Source organism: Diplotaxodon limnothrissa, linkage group LG3, assembly GCF_057381915.1.
Source record: "Diplotaxodon limnothrissa isolate DT_005_m linkage group LG3, D_limnothrissa_male_GT1.1, whole genome shotgun sequence".
NCBI classification, from domain to species: Eukaryota; Metazoa; Chordata; class Actinopteri; order Cichliformes; family Cichlidae; genus Diplotaxodon; species Diplotaxodon limnothrissa.
In genome coordinates, this window is record NC_140598.1 from 22,942,871 (window position 1) to 22,955,043 (window position 12,173).

The 12,173-nt window shown below is 45.2% G+C and overlaps 1 protein-coding gene across 1 annotated transcript; it reads right to left on the bottom strand.

Moving 5' to 3' along the window:
• Positions 1 to 8,806: 8,806 nt before the first annotated feature.
• LOC146634994 (P2Y purinoceptor 14-like) lies at positions 8,807 to 10,486 on the bottom strand. Its single transcript, XM_085350006.1, has 3 exons — positions 10,382 to 10,486; positions 10,018 to 10,277; positions 8,807 to 9,401 (listed from the first exon to the last, which is right to left on the bottom strand). Exons 1-3 carry the CDS (start codon positions 10,484 to 10,486, stop codon positions 8,807 to 8,809), a joined length of 960 nt encoding a protein of 319 aa, XP_085206132.1.
• Positions 10,487 to 12,173: the final 1,687 nt, after the last annotated feature.

Consider the following 12,173-nt stretch of genomic DNA (forward strand, 5'->3'; position numbering starts at 1 on the left):
GTTCCTGAAGCTGAAAAATTAATCCTTTTCATTGAGATCCGTCTTTCAAAGTATCTGGCTCGATAGAGTCTACTGTTAGTCAAAGACCAATGATTCACTTCCTCATGTTGTTTTACAAAGAGATTGTAACATGGAAGTGCGCCAAATGTGATGATATCTGAATGTGAGCAAGGTGTTAAGCTGTCACATATAATGCACCAAGTTTCACACTGGTTCAGATCTTCATGCCTCACACTGAAAATCAAGGAAACATCTGTATTTTACATTAAGTCATATCCAAGTATTTTGATGGGGAAGAAATAAAGAAAACAGTGAATGTTGAATATTTATGTGTTATCACAGATAATGAAAATGAGGAACATTTTTTATGTGAAACTATGATTATCATCGTGTGAAGTATCAAATGTTCAGTTTCAGATTTTATGTCTGTAGCACTCACGTTTTTATAATACTGCAGTTCAGCTGTTAAAAAGTTTTGTACATCTTTCCTCAGAACATATGAGCAGAGCTTTTAGTTCAGCTGTTCAGATAACTGTACGTGAAGTTTTTGGAAGAAACACCTGTGTGCACAGAGCAACTAGCAAGACTCACCTGTATTTTTGCAGATTTCAGTGAGCAGGAAAAGCTGCTTGTATGTCCTCTCAGTCTAACGATATTCTTGCAGATCATGAAACACACAGTGATCACACTTCTAACTTGCAACTTGCAACTTGCACACTTCTAACATGCAACCATTTCCTCTTTGTGTTTACAGCTTTGTATCCACAGGAAACAAACACGTCTTTTTCTGATCAGTCATGTGTCTGTACTTTTACTTATAACTTTTACTTATAACTTATAGCAATAACTCTTCAACAAGATGTAATCTGGAAGCAAAGCAAAGCAGCAGCACAGAGTATTTCCACCTCCATGAAAATCTGTATTTGATCTGAACTTTTGGGGGGTGTGGATCTTTGATTTATCTGTACTGCATATTCTTTCTAAAGGCTTGGGGATTAGTACTAAATTTCTTCTTTGCTGCTCTTTGATGTTATATTGAACTGTTTTAGTCATTCTGCTCATCAAAACCAGCTGCACCAGCTGCATTAACACCTCCTTGTTAGTCTGAGTCAGAGTGGCTTCCCTTTTGGCTGGGCTTCCTGTTAGCGTTCATTCACTGAGTGGCGTTTCATTAGTCAAGGTCAAATCAAAATTAGAAATAAATTAAAAATGTACCAAAGAAAAGCAATCTGTTTCCTTTCATCACAGACACTGCTGTCATAAAGCTCATCACCTGCCAATTAATATGTTAATCCAGCGTTTACATTTCTGCCATCTTGTGGCCACAGTGGACAATTGTCAAAGATGCATTTATTTCAGTCTGGCTGGAGCTGGGCGAGCAGCGAGGGCAGCAGCATGTTTCTGGTGGTTTGCATCTGTGCACTGTAAATAAACTGCTGCTGTGTGAGTGTAAACTGATGGAAGAGCAGCATGCGAGGTGCTCTGCTGCCTCAGCTTTCACTGCTGTGCTATGAGTTACTAACTTACTATGAAAGCACAGTTAGGGGACAGCAGCTCTCACCATCTCTGATTATAAAACAGGCATGTTCATCAGGTGCAGGCTCAGCAACACTTTCAGATTGGCATCTATGAGAATGACAAAATGAGCGGCTGTTTAACCCACTCCACATTACTTTTCTTATTCAATGTTTTTCATTTCAGTGTTGTCTAAGGGCTATGGTTGTGTATGTATGATTTTAACACTAAATGTTTTGAACAGCAGTTTACATTTTGCCACATGAGAGAAAAAATGTGAAAAATATGACATTTTCTTTGAACTGTTACTCTAAGCTTTCTTTGAGCTGCTTAGTTACATTCAGAGGATTTAACATCCCCAAAATTCACTTGCATACCTTTTCTTATTTTATTTTTTTCTTAGTTTTTATTTCTTATTTTTTTCACCACTTATCCAACCAGGCTCACAGTTTGGCTTTTGTTTTGCAAAAGAAGAGAGGCAGGGATCACTCTGGGATATGAAAAGAAAAAAAAAGAATGCTTGGACACTGCTAGCATAATGGACAGCTTTTTGATGGGGCTCCCACACAAACGCAAAGCGATGAAACGTCGCCAAATAAGTTTCCAAACCAACTTCCTTCCAAGTCAAAGACTAGAGAATATGATGAAGCATATCCTCCCTGGCTTCACCTGCACAAGTGCCAAGATATGTCTGTGAAGGTTCTCAGTCATCCAGGTCATCGTAGTCTAAGGAGCTTGGAAAGAATAGCGTCAGTTCTAGGGTCAAATGGTGTAGAGTCCCAGATTTAAACCCTGTGGCAGTGTCCCCCCAAAGAGGGACAAAGGACCCCCTGATGATCCTCTACCTAATCACATGAGCCGAGGTGTGAAAACGGGTGTGGGTCACAATCAGCCAGGGTTTCAGTTGAGCTCATTGTGAAACCTAGCCCCACCCTATCATGTGATTTCCTGAGGTCAGATGGCCCATGGTGTAAGTGGGCATTAAGGCGTCTGGGAAGGTGTTTGGGGGGGTGTTTAAGTGGTGGGGGGGCACAAACATTTTTCTTGTAAAACAAAGGGGGTCCTAGCAAAAAAAGTTTGGGAGCCACTGAACTACGATGACCTAAGTCTATGTTAAGCAAAAGGATGGAGGCTGAAGACTGGTGAGTGTCTGAACCACTATTCTCTCTGTGAACATGATCACCTTACATGATATCCTGGGTCGCCCATGCCCTGGCATTTGTATTGTACTTTATAAAGCTCCAATTGTGATACCAGTTACGTCTTGGAACTTCTTGTTGGTACACTGAGCTACTAGTTATTTCAAGGTTAGTCCAGATGTTGGGTGTCAAAAAATCCATAAGGTCCACATCCTATTCATGGAACCGCCTCCAGTGGGGTTACTTGGATTGTAGCATTCAAACAGCGACCTGTTCTCATCCCTTGTCCATGAATGCCTACTTGTTTTTTTTCTGTTTTTGTTATTTTTATGATAACACGATATACAAAATACACACTGTATATATGTACTCAGGTCTGGGGCCTGGAGGGACCAGTTAGAGACCACTCACTGGACACCAGTTCTTGGACAGGTAGACTCCTTCAGTGAGCCAAAGACAACGTTTGGCTTGCAGATCAGTAAACCCAAATCCAGAACCATGGGCTGTGTGTTTTGTTTAAATCAATGCAAATGATAGAATGAAGAAAAGTTAATAAACGCATTAGATCGATCACATTTAGACTCATTAAAAGGTCATTTTGGGGACAGTTTTATATTGATGTAAGGACATATTGTAGTGGACTCAATAATTCCTCCATTTTGTTCTGTCCTAAATGTTGACTTCCCCAGTTTATGAGAAAATAAAAATCACATCAGCTGACCCACAATGTCACAGTACCATGAATAAAATTGCTTCCTCCCTTAGTTTCAAATTAAAACTTTTGTGAAAGAGACCCAGCAGGAAGTGTGCAGTTTGGTAGAGCAGTCTGTCTATGAAACATCGGCCTAGTGTTAAAAATGAAACATCACTGAGCTGCACTCGTGGTACTTTGATGTAATGTTTAGGTTTATTAGTTGCTCTTCTCATAACCAGAAGTTCTGGTTATGTCCTGCAGAAGTTCTCTGATGACTCTGCAATAGTCAGCCTCATCACTGATGGGGACGACAAGGAGTACAGAGGACTGACCCAAGACTTTGTGGACTGGTGCCAGCTGAACTACCTCCAGATCAACGCCAGTAAAACCAAGGAGCTGGTGGTAGACTTCCGCAGGCACAAACATCCTCCACTGCAACCACTGAACATCCAAGATATGGACATTGAGGCTGTGGACAGCTACAGGTACCTTGGTGTTCATCTGAACAACAAACTGGACTGGACTCATAACTCAGACGCCCTCGACAGGAAAGGGCAGAGCAGGCTGTACCTGCTGCGGAGACTCAGGTCGTTTGGAGTGGAGGGCCCACTCCTGAAGACCTTCTATGACTCTGTGGTGGCCTCAGCCATCTTCTATGGTGTGGTCTGCTGGGGCAGCATCTCTGCTGGGGACAGGAAGAGACTGAACAGGCTGATCAGAAGGGCCAGCTCTGTTCTAGGATGCCCTCTGGACCCAGTGGAGGTGGTGAGTGACAGGAGAATGGTGGGTAAGATGTCATCCCTGTTGGACAACATCTCCCACCCCATGCAGGAGACAGCACTGAGCAGCTCCTTCAGTGGGAGACTGTGGCACCCACGTTGTGGGACAGAGAGATTTTGCAGGTCTTTCCTCCCCACTGCTGTCAGACTCCACAACAAAGACTTTTGCAGCTGATCAAACCCTCACACGTGCAATAAGACTGCTATATGTGCAATTCTTGTGCAATTCTTCTTCTGACGAAGTTGTATTTTTGTATTTTCCTACTCAGTTGTATATAGTGTTTGTATTTCTATTTTATTCTATTGTATATATTATTCTATTTTATTCTGTTGTATATAGTATTTTATTTTATTCTATTGTATTTTATTGCATTCCAGTGTTTTATACTTTCTGCTACATAACTTTGCACTTTTGCTGTAACAAAACAAATTTCCCACCTGTGGGACTAATAAAGGTCATCTTATCTTATCTCTCATCTTATCTTAACCAGGCAGCTACTGACATATATGACTTGATTCTTTTTTATTTATTTATTTTACTTCTTTATTTATTCATTCTATTTATTGTCCAATTCTTCACTTAAACTCATCTAACCACGTTCTCCTAACACAAAACATCAAGCCATTTCTCTTCTTCTTTTCTCTTTTACTCAGTAGAGTGTTGACTCGAGTCAGACCAGTGTTCCAGTCCAGGTTTTCTCTATGTTTCTATAGGTGGTGCAGACTGTTTCGTCAATAAGAAACCAAGAAGGACTCATCCAGGCTGGAGAAACTGATCAGGAAGGTTAGCTCTGTGGTCGGCATGAAGCTGGACAATCTGCTGACAGTGGCAGAGAAAAGGACACTAAAAAAACTGCTGGACATTATGAACAATGCTGGGCATCCTCTGCACATGGCCATTAACAACCAGAAGAGTCTGTTCAGTGACAGGTTGCTTCTCCCCAAGACAAGAACTAACAGACTTAAAAACTCCTTTGTCCCACACGCCATCAGACTGTTTAACTCCTCTCTGGAGGGGAGAGGGAGGGGAAACAGGAGGACAAAGGAGGGGGGAACAACTAAGCTGTAGTGCCTCTTCACTTCACTGTGCAATACTTTTGTTAATAGTCAACGGTGCAATAGACCTCAATACTTGAAATGTGCAATTCACTTGTATTTTTATTTTTATTCCTATTTATTCTATTTATCCCCTTCGTATATTTTATTTATATTTGTCTCTGTATTTATATATGTGTGTGTATATATATATATAATATTCTGTAACTCTGTAACTTCTGTCGGTGCTGTGCTTTTGGAAACCGAATTTCCCAGAGGAACCCACCCGAGGGATTAATAAAGTTTTATCTTATCTTATCTTACCTAAAACCCCCCACTCCACTGATGACTTGCTCTTAGCCAACACCCTTAACGACTTCTACTGCCGTTTTGACGAGCCATCAGGCAGCCTTCACACCTCCAACGACCCCAACAATAGAGGCACTTTGGACACTCATTCCCCCACCTCTCCCCCCTCCATAGAGCCATCACCACCTTCAAACTGTTCACCTGCAACACCCGCCCCCTCACCCCACACAAAAGAGGATTTCACACCACCTCCTCCGACCACAACTCTTCATATTCATGAAGCAGATGTGAGGAAGCAGTTTAGGAGTCTGAATGCTCAGAAAGCTCCCGGCCCAGACGGTGTGTCTCCTGCCACCCTCAGACACTGTGCAAACGAGCTGGCCCCAGTGTTTTCTGGCATCTTCAACTCCTCACTGCAGGCATGTCATGTGCCTGCCTGCTTCAAGTCCTCTACCATAATCCCTGTCCCCAAGAAACCTAGGATCACTGGACTAAATGACTACAGACCCGTGGCTCTGACATCTGTGGTCATGAAGTCATTTGAGCGCCTAGTTCTCTCCCATCTCAAGACCCTCACGGCCCCCCTCCTGGACCCCCTGCAGTTTGCATATAGAGCCAACAGGTCTGTAGACGACGCCATCAACATGGCCCTACACTTCATCCTGCAGCATCTGGACTCCCCAGGAACCTACGCCAGGATCCTGTTTGTGGACTTCAGCTCTGCCTTCAACACCATCCTTCCAGACCATCTCCGAGGCAAGCTTTCCCAGATGAATGTGCCTGATCCCATCTGCCGGTGGATCACTGACTTCCTGACGGACAGGAAGCAGCACGTGAGGCTGGGAAAGAATGTCTCGGACTCCCGGACCATCAGCACCGGCTCCCCTCAGGGCTGTGTTCTTTCTCCTCTGCTCTTCTCCCTGTACACCAACTGCTGCACCTCCACCCACCAGTCTGTCAAGCTAATCAAGTTCGCAGATGACACCACCATCATTGGGCTCATCTCGGACGGGGACGAGTCTGCCTACAGGAGGGAGGTTGAACGTCTGGTGTCTTGGTGCAGCCACAACAACCTGGTGCTGAATGCCCAGAAGACAGTGGAGATTATTGTGGACTTCAGGAAGCACACAGCCCCACTCCCCCCCATCATCCTGACTGACACCCCCATCACCTCTGTGGACTCATTCCGCTTCCTGGGTACCACCATCACCCAGGACCTGAAGTGGGAGCCCACCATCACCTCCGTCATCAAGAAAGCCCAGCAGAGGATGTACTTCCTGAGGCAGCTGAAGAAATTCAACCTGCCAACACGGACGATGATGCAATTCTACACTGCAATCATCGAGTCCATCCTCACCTCCTCCATCACCGTGTGGTACGCTGGAGCCACTATCAGGGACAAACAGAGACTGCAGCGTGTTGTGCGCTCTGCTGAGAAGGTGATTGGCTGCAGACTCCCATCTCTGCAGGACCTGTACACCTCCAGGACACTGCGGCGTGCAGCCCGGATCTCAGCTGACCCTTCTCACCCTGGACACAGTCTGTTTGACCTGCTCCCCTCAGGCAGGAGGCTCCGGTCCATTCGCACCAGAACCTCTCGCCACAAGAACAGTTTCTTCCCCTCTGCTGTTGGACACATGAACAATAACCACATGACTGTCCCCGCCACTAACACATGACCCTACGCTGTGTCACTGCATCATTTCATGTTTGGCACTGATCACCACCTGCACTCATGTATATATCTTTCTACGTAGCACTCATAATTCTTATTCTCATGTATATATCTCATGTATATCTCATGCACATATCTTTCTTTCTACATAGCACTTTAATTCTTATTGTTTGCACTGAAGCACCGCAGCAAATTCCTAATGTTGTAAACCTCAACATCTGGCAATAAACCCATTCTGATTCTGATTCTGATTCTGATCTTATCTTATCTTATCTTATCTTATCTTATAAGGAGGGAAGATGAGCGGAGATCTCAGAAGGTTGCAGGAAGTACACCAAGACAACCACTTTGCCAGTTTAGCTGAGATGATCCATTTATCTTCAGAACTCATCCTATGACTCCTCAGCTCACATCTGGTTTCTGGGTGTGTGTTTAATGTTGGAGGAACAAATCAATGAATGGGTGGGTATGTGGATTTTCAGAAGCATCGGTCACACACTCACATACTATTGTTTTCAAAAGGTAACATATGCATATGTCTGGTTTTGTGTTAAAGTGTAAGGCCAAAGATATTACAGACCAAATCTAAAAATAATTTTAATCAGCAGTTCGAAAAGCTCTTCACTTAAACAGCAGCCAATCAGAAAAAAGCTGCAAACCACAGGAAGGCTGAGAACTCTGGCCTCCTTCATGACGCTCCGAGGTCTTAGATTTTCAAACCACTTCCTGAGCTCACACTAAATGTCGTTACAGATCGTATGATGATAAAGAGCGTGAGAATTTAGTGGAGTGATACCACAAAGTAGCCTAAATATGATCCACAGAAAAAGTCAGTACATGTCAACACTAAAATACACCAGCTCATGTTATTAGATACATGCAGTGTGATTTCTGGTCATTTCTGTGTTGGGCTGCTTCAGCCACTGTATTTATTTTAGCTGATATTTTTCAGATGAGTTTTAATTTTGTTTTGCTTTGTTTATGAATAAAACCCTGGCTGAGATAATACAGCACACATGCCCCATGAAGCATTATTTAAAAAAACTAAATGTTAGTAAGTGTCACCAGGTTCCTGCAGCTCTATGATCATCTTTCCTGTTCATAAATAACAACAGATATTAAAACACAAGGTACCAAACAGACACACACTTTGTAACACTGTATACACTTTATTATTAGCTCTGTGATGAGAAATCTTGCTGTAGCAGGAGCAGGAAGTAGCTGCTGTGGTTATACGTGCACATCATACAAACATATAAATAGATACTGTAATGTGCTACTGTTGCCCTGTCTATGTAACTAATAAAGTGAAGTTAAAGAGTTTTATACAGATATTAACTGTCCCATGAGGACAAAAAATGGTTTTTGATTTTGTGTTACATCAGCAGGATATGAGAACACCCTAAAGACTGAATAGACAAAAGCTGACACATGAACACTGATGTTGTTTGTGTGGGAGTGGGTTTGTGCTGAGATCAGCCTTCTATTGATCTCTGAGCTCAGTACAAACTCCTGTGGTTCATGAGGACTTGGGATCCATGACACTGGTTTCACTGAACTAAAATGTCAAACTTTTCCTTAAAGCTCATTGATTTAACTTTTTGCTATAACAATGTCCACTTGCTCTCTTGCTCCTGTTCTTGCTATTCTTGGTTGCTTGTTAGATGTTGGTCCCCACTGATACAATCCTCTGGCTCATCTGATCCCAAAAAGACTTACAGAGGAAAAAGTAAACAAGAGGGTCCAGACAGATGTTGAAAACTGACACCATGGTGGCCACCTCCTCCAAGTAGAACAATAGTGGACCCGCAGAGCAACTGGTCCACAGAAAAGTGACAGGAAGACGAACCAGATTATAGGGCACAAAACAAACACAGAAGATGCTGACCAGCACCAACATGTTCCTGCGAGACTTCACCAGCTTCTCAGCATTGGAGGAGGCCAGCTGCCTCTGCTGTGCCTGCAACACCCTGCGGGAGATGCCGTGGTAGAAGAAGACCAGGGATATGAAGACCAAGAGGAAGATGATGGCACAGATGGTGTGGAGGATTTTGAAGAATAGGCTGATTGATGCACTGAAGAGGGGCCAACAACGGCTTGGGGTAAAAGTCAGGGGTTTCTGGGTGATGAAAAAGAGGATGCTATAAGTAACTGATGGAGCCAGGAGACAAACCCAAGTGACCATGGAGATGATGTGCGCAGTTCGCACTGACTGCAGGACATGAGTTCCTGAAGGATGGACGATTTTAAGATACCTGAAGAGAGAAGACAAAGGAGACAGTAGATAACTTCACGAAGCAGTCACAGTGGTACCACATTCGCAAAGGTCATTATCAAGTTAAAATGATATGTCTACACTGTTTCCGGGTGTCATGGCGCAGTGAGTGGACGTGTTTGGTGGCTGCTCCTTACAATCAGGAATAGAAAACACTGAAAACTCGTTAACAGACAACTCAACTGAGTAAGGCGAACGTAGTTGGTGAGGAATAAGGCAAAAGGAGGCCAAAATGCCAAGGGGACAGGACAAAGCCGCAAAAACAAATACTAACAATGCAACAGGACAAGCTTGCACGAGCCCCAACAGTATAATTAGCGACTCGGCTGGAGAGCTATTAAAAGCTATCGAGTCATCGAAATCAGAAATGAAACAAGATAACGAAAGGCTGAGAGAAGACAACACGCTACAGCAGGAACTGGGCGGCAAGCTCGATAAGATAAAGGAGGACATAAAAACTGTCGGAGACAGTGGGGGAAGCTGAGGACCGAGTGGGAAATATAAAATGATATGTCTACACCTTGATCAGCAATGCAGGGGTTTTAGCCATTAACACTGTCATGAACTGTAGTGGGAAATATGTAAAGGTTCCTCACCTGTTGGCAGCGATATAACACATGAATATGATGCTGGCATACATGTTCATGTAGAAGGCAGAAGCTCCAAAGCTGCAGTAGACCTTTTGAATGATGAATGACTTGCTACCATAGTGGGCAATGCGCAGTGGCAGAGAGAGGCAGAGCAGGAAGTCAGCAGCTGTCAGGTTCTTCAGGTAGACCATCAAACTGTTTGACGCCTGCTGCTGAGCTTGACCAATGTAAAACTTTAGGATGAAGCCATTGAGGAGTAAACCTACCTGAAGAGACAGAGAGAGGGTGAGGAGATGAGAACCTTGGTACATACAGTGCTTTGAGAAACTTAAAGCAATTTCTAATACAGCACTGAAGATTAGAAACTTACCAGAAACACCAGACTGTAGACCAGTACAAAGAAAGTGTTGAGTGATGGGACAACTGGATCACAGGTCTGGTTGAAAGATGAAGTCCCATTTGTTGAGTCAGCCATGCTTCTTCAGCTAAAAAACAAATCCACTTTATTCTCTCTTTGAATGGCTTTACCATCATAGTCTAATTTTATTGTTAAACAAAACAAAGTCAAACTATCCATCCATCCATCTTTATCCGCTTTATCCGGCCGGGTCGCGGGGGGAGCAGCCTAAGCAGAGAAGCCCAGACCTCCCTCTCCCCAGCCACCTCCTACAGCTTAGCCGGGGGAACACCAAGGCGTTCCCAGGCCAGCCGAGAGATATAATCTCTCCAGTGTGTCCTGGGTCTGCTCCAGGGCCTCCTCCCGGTGGGACATGCCCGGAACACCTCACCCAGGAGGCGCCCAGGAGGCATCCTTGTCAGATGCCCGAACAACCTCAGCTGACTCTTTTTGATGTGGAAGAGCAGCGGCTCTACTCTGAGCCCCTCCCGGATGGCCGAACTTCTCACCCTATCTCTAAGGGAGAGGCCGGCCATCCTTCGGAGGAAGCTCATTTCTGCCACTTATATCCGCGATCTCGTTCTTTCGGTCACTACCCACAGCTCGTGGCCATAGTTGAGGGTAGGGATGTAGATCGACCGGTAAATTGAGGGCTTCGCTTTTACACTCAGCTCCCTCTTCACCATGACGGATGAGTGCAGCGTTCGCATCACTGCAGCCGCAGCACCAACCCGTCTGTCGATCTCCGGCTCCCTTCTCCCATCACTCGCGAACAAGACCCCGAGATACTTGAACTCCTCCACTTGGGGCAGGAACTCATCCCCGACCCGGAGTGGGTACTCCACCCTTTTCCGGCTGAGAACCATGGCCTCAGATTTGGAGTTTCTGACCTCATTCCCGCTGCTTCACACTTGGCTGCAAAGCATTCCAGTGCGAGCTGGAGGCCTTCACCCGATGAAGCCAACAGAACCACATCATCCGCAAAAAGCAGAGATGAGATTCTGAGGCCACCTAAGTGAAAGCCCTCCGCCACATGGCTGCGCCTAGAAATCCTGTCCATAAAAATTATGAACAGAACCGGTGACAAAGGGCAGCCCTGGCGGAGCCCATCACCCACCGGGAATGAGTCCGACTTATTGCCGGCAATGCAAACCAAGCTCTTGCAACGGTTGTATAGGGATCGAATGGCCCGTAGCAATGGGCCAGACACCACATTCTCCCGCAACACCTCCCACAGGACACCTCGAAGGACACGGTCGGATGCCTTCTCCAAGTCCACAAAACACATGTAGACTGGTTGGGCAAACTCCCATGCACCCTCAAGTATCCTGAAGAGGATAAAGAGCTGGTCCAGTGTTCCGCGACCAGGACGAAAACCGCATTGTTCCTCCTGTATCCGAGGTTCGACTAGCGGACGAACTCTCCTTTCCAGCACCCTGGCATAGACTTTCCCAGGGAGGCTGAGGAGTGTGATCCCCCTGTAGTTGGAACACACCCTCCGGTCTCCCTTCTTAAAGATGGGGACCAACACCCCGGTCTGCCAGTCCAGGGGTACTGCCCCTGATCTCCACGCAACATTGTAGAGACGTGTCAACCAGGACAGCCCTACAACGTCCAGAGCCTTCAGGAACTCGGAGCAGACCTCATCAACACCAGGGGCTCTGCCACCAAGGAGTTGTTTAACTGCCTCAGTGACCTCGCCCTGGAAATTGGCGGGTCATTCCCCTCATCCCCAGACTCTTCTTCCTCCTCGGAAGACGCGTCA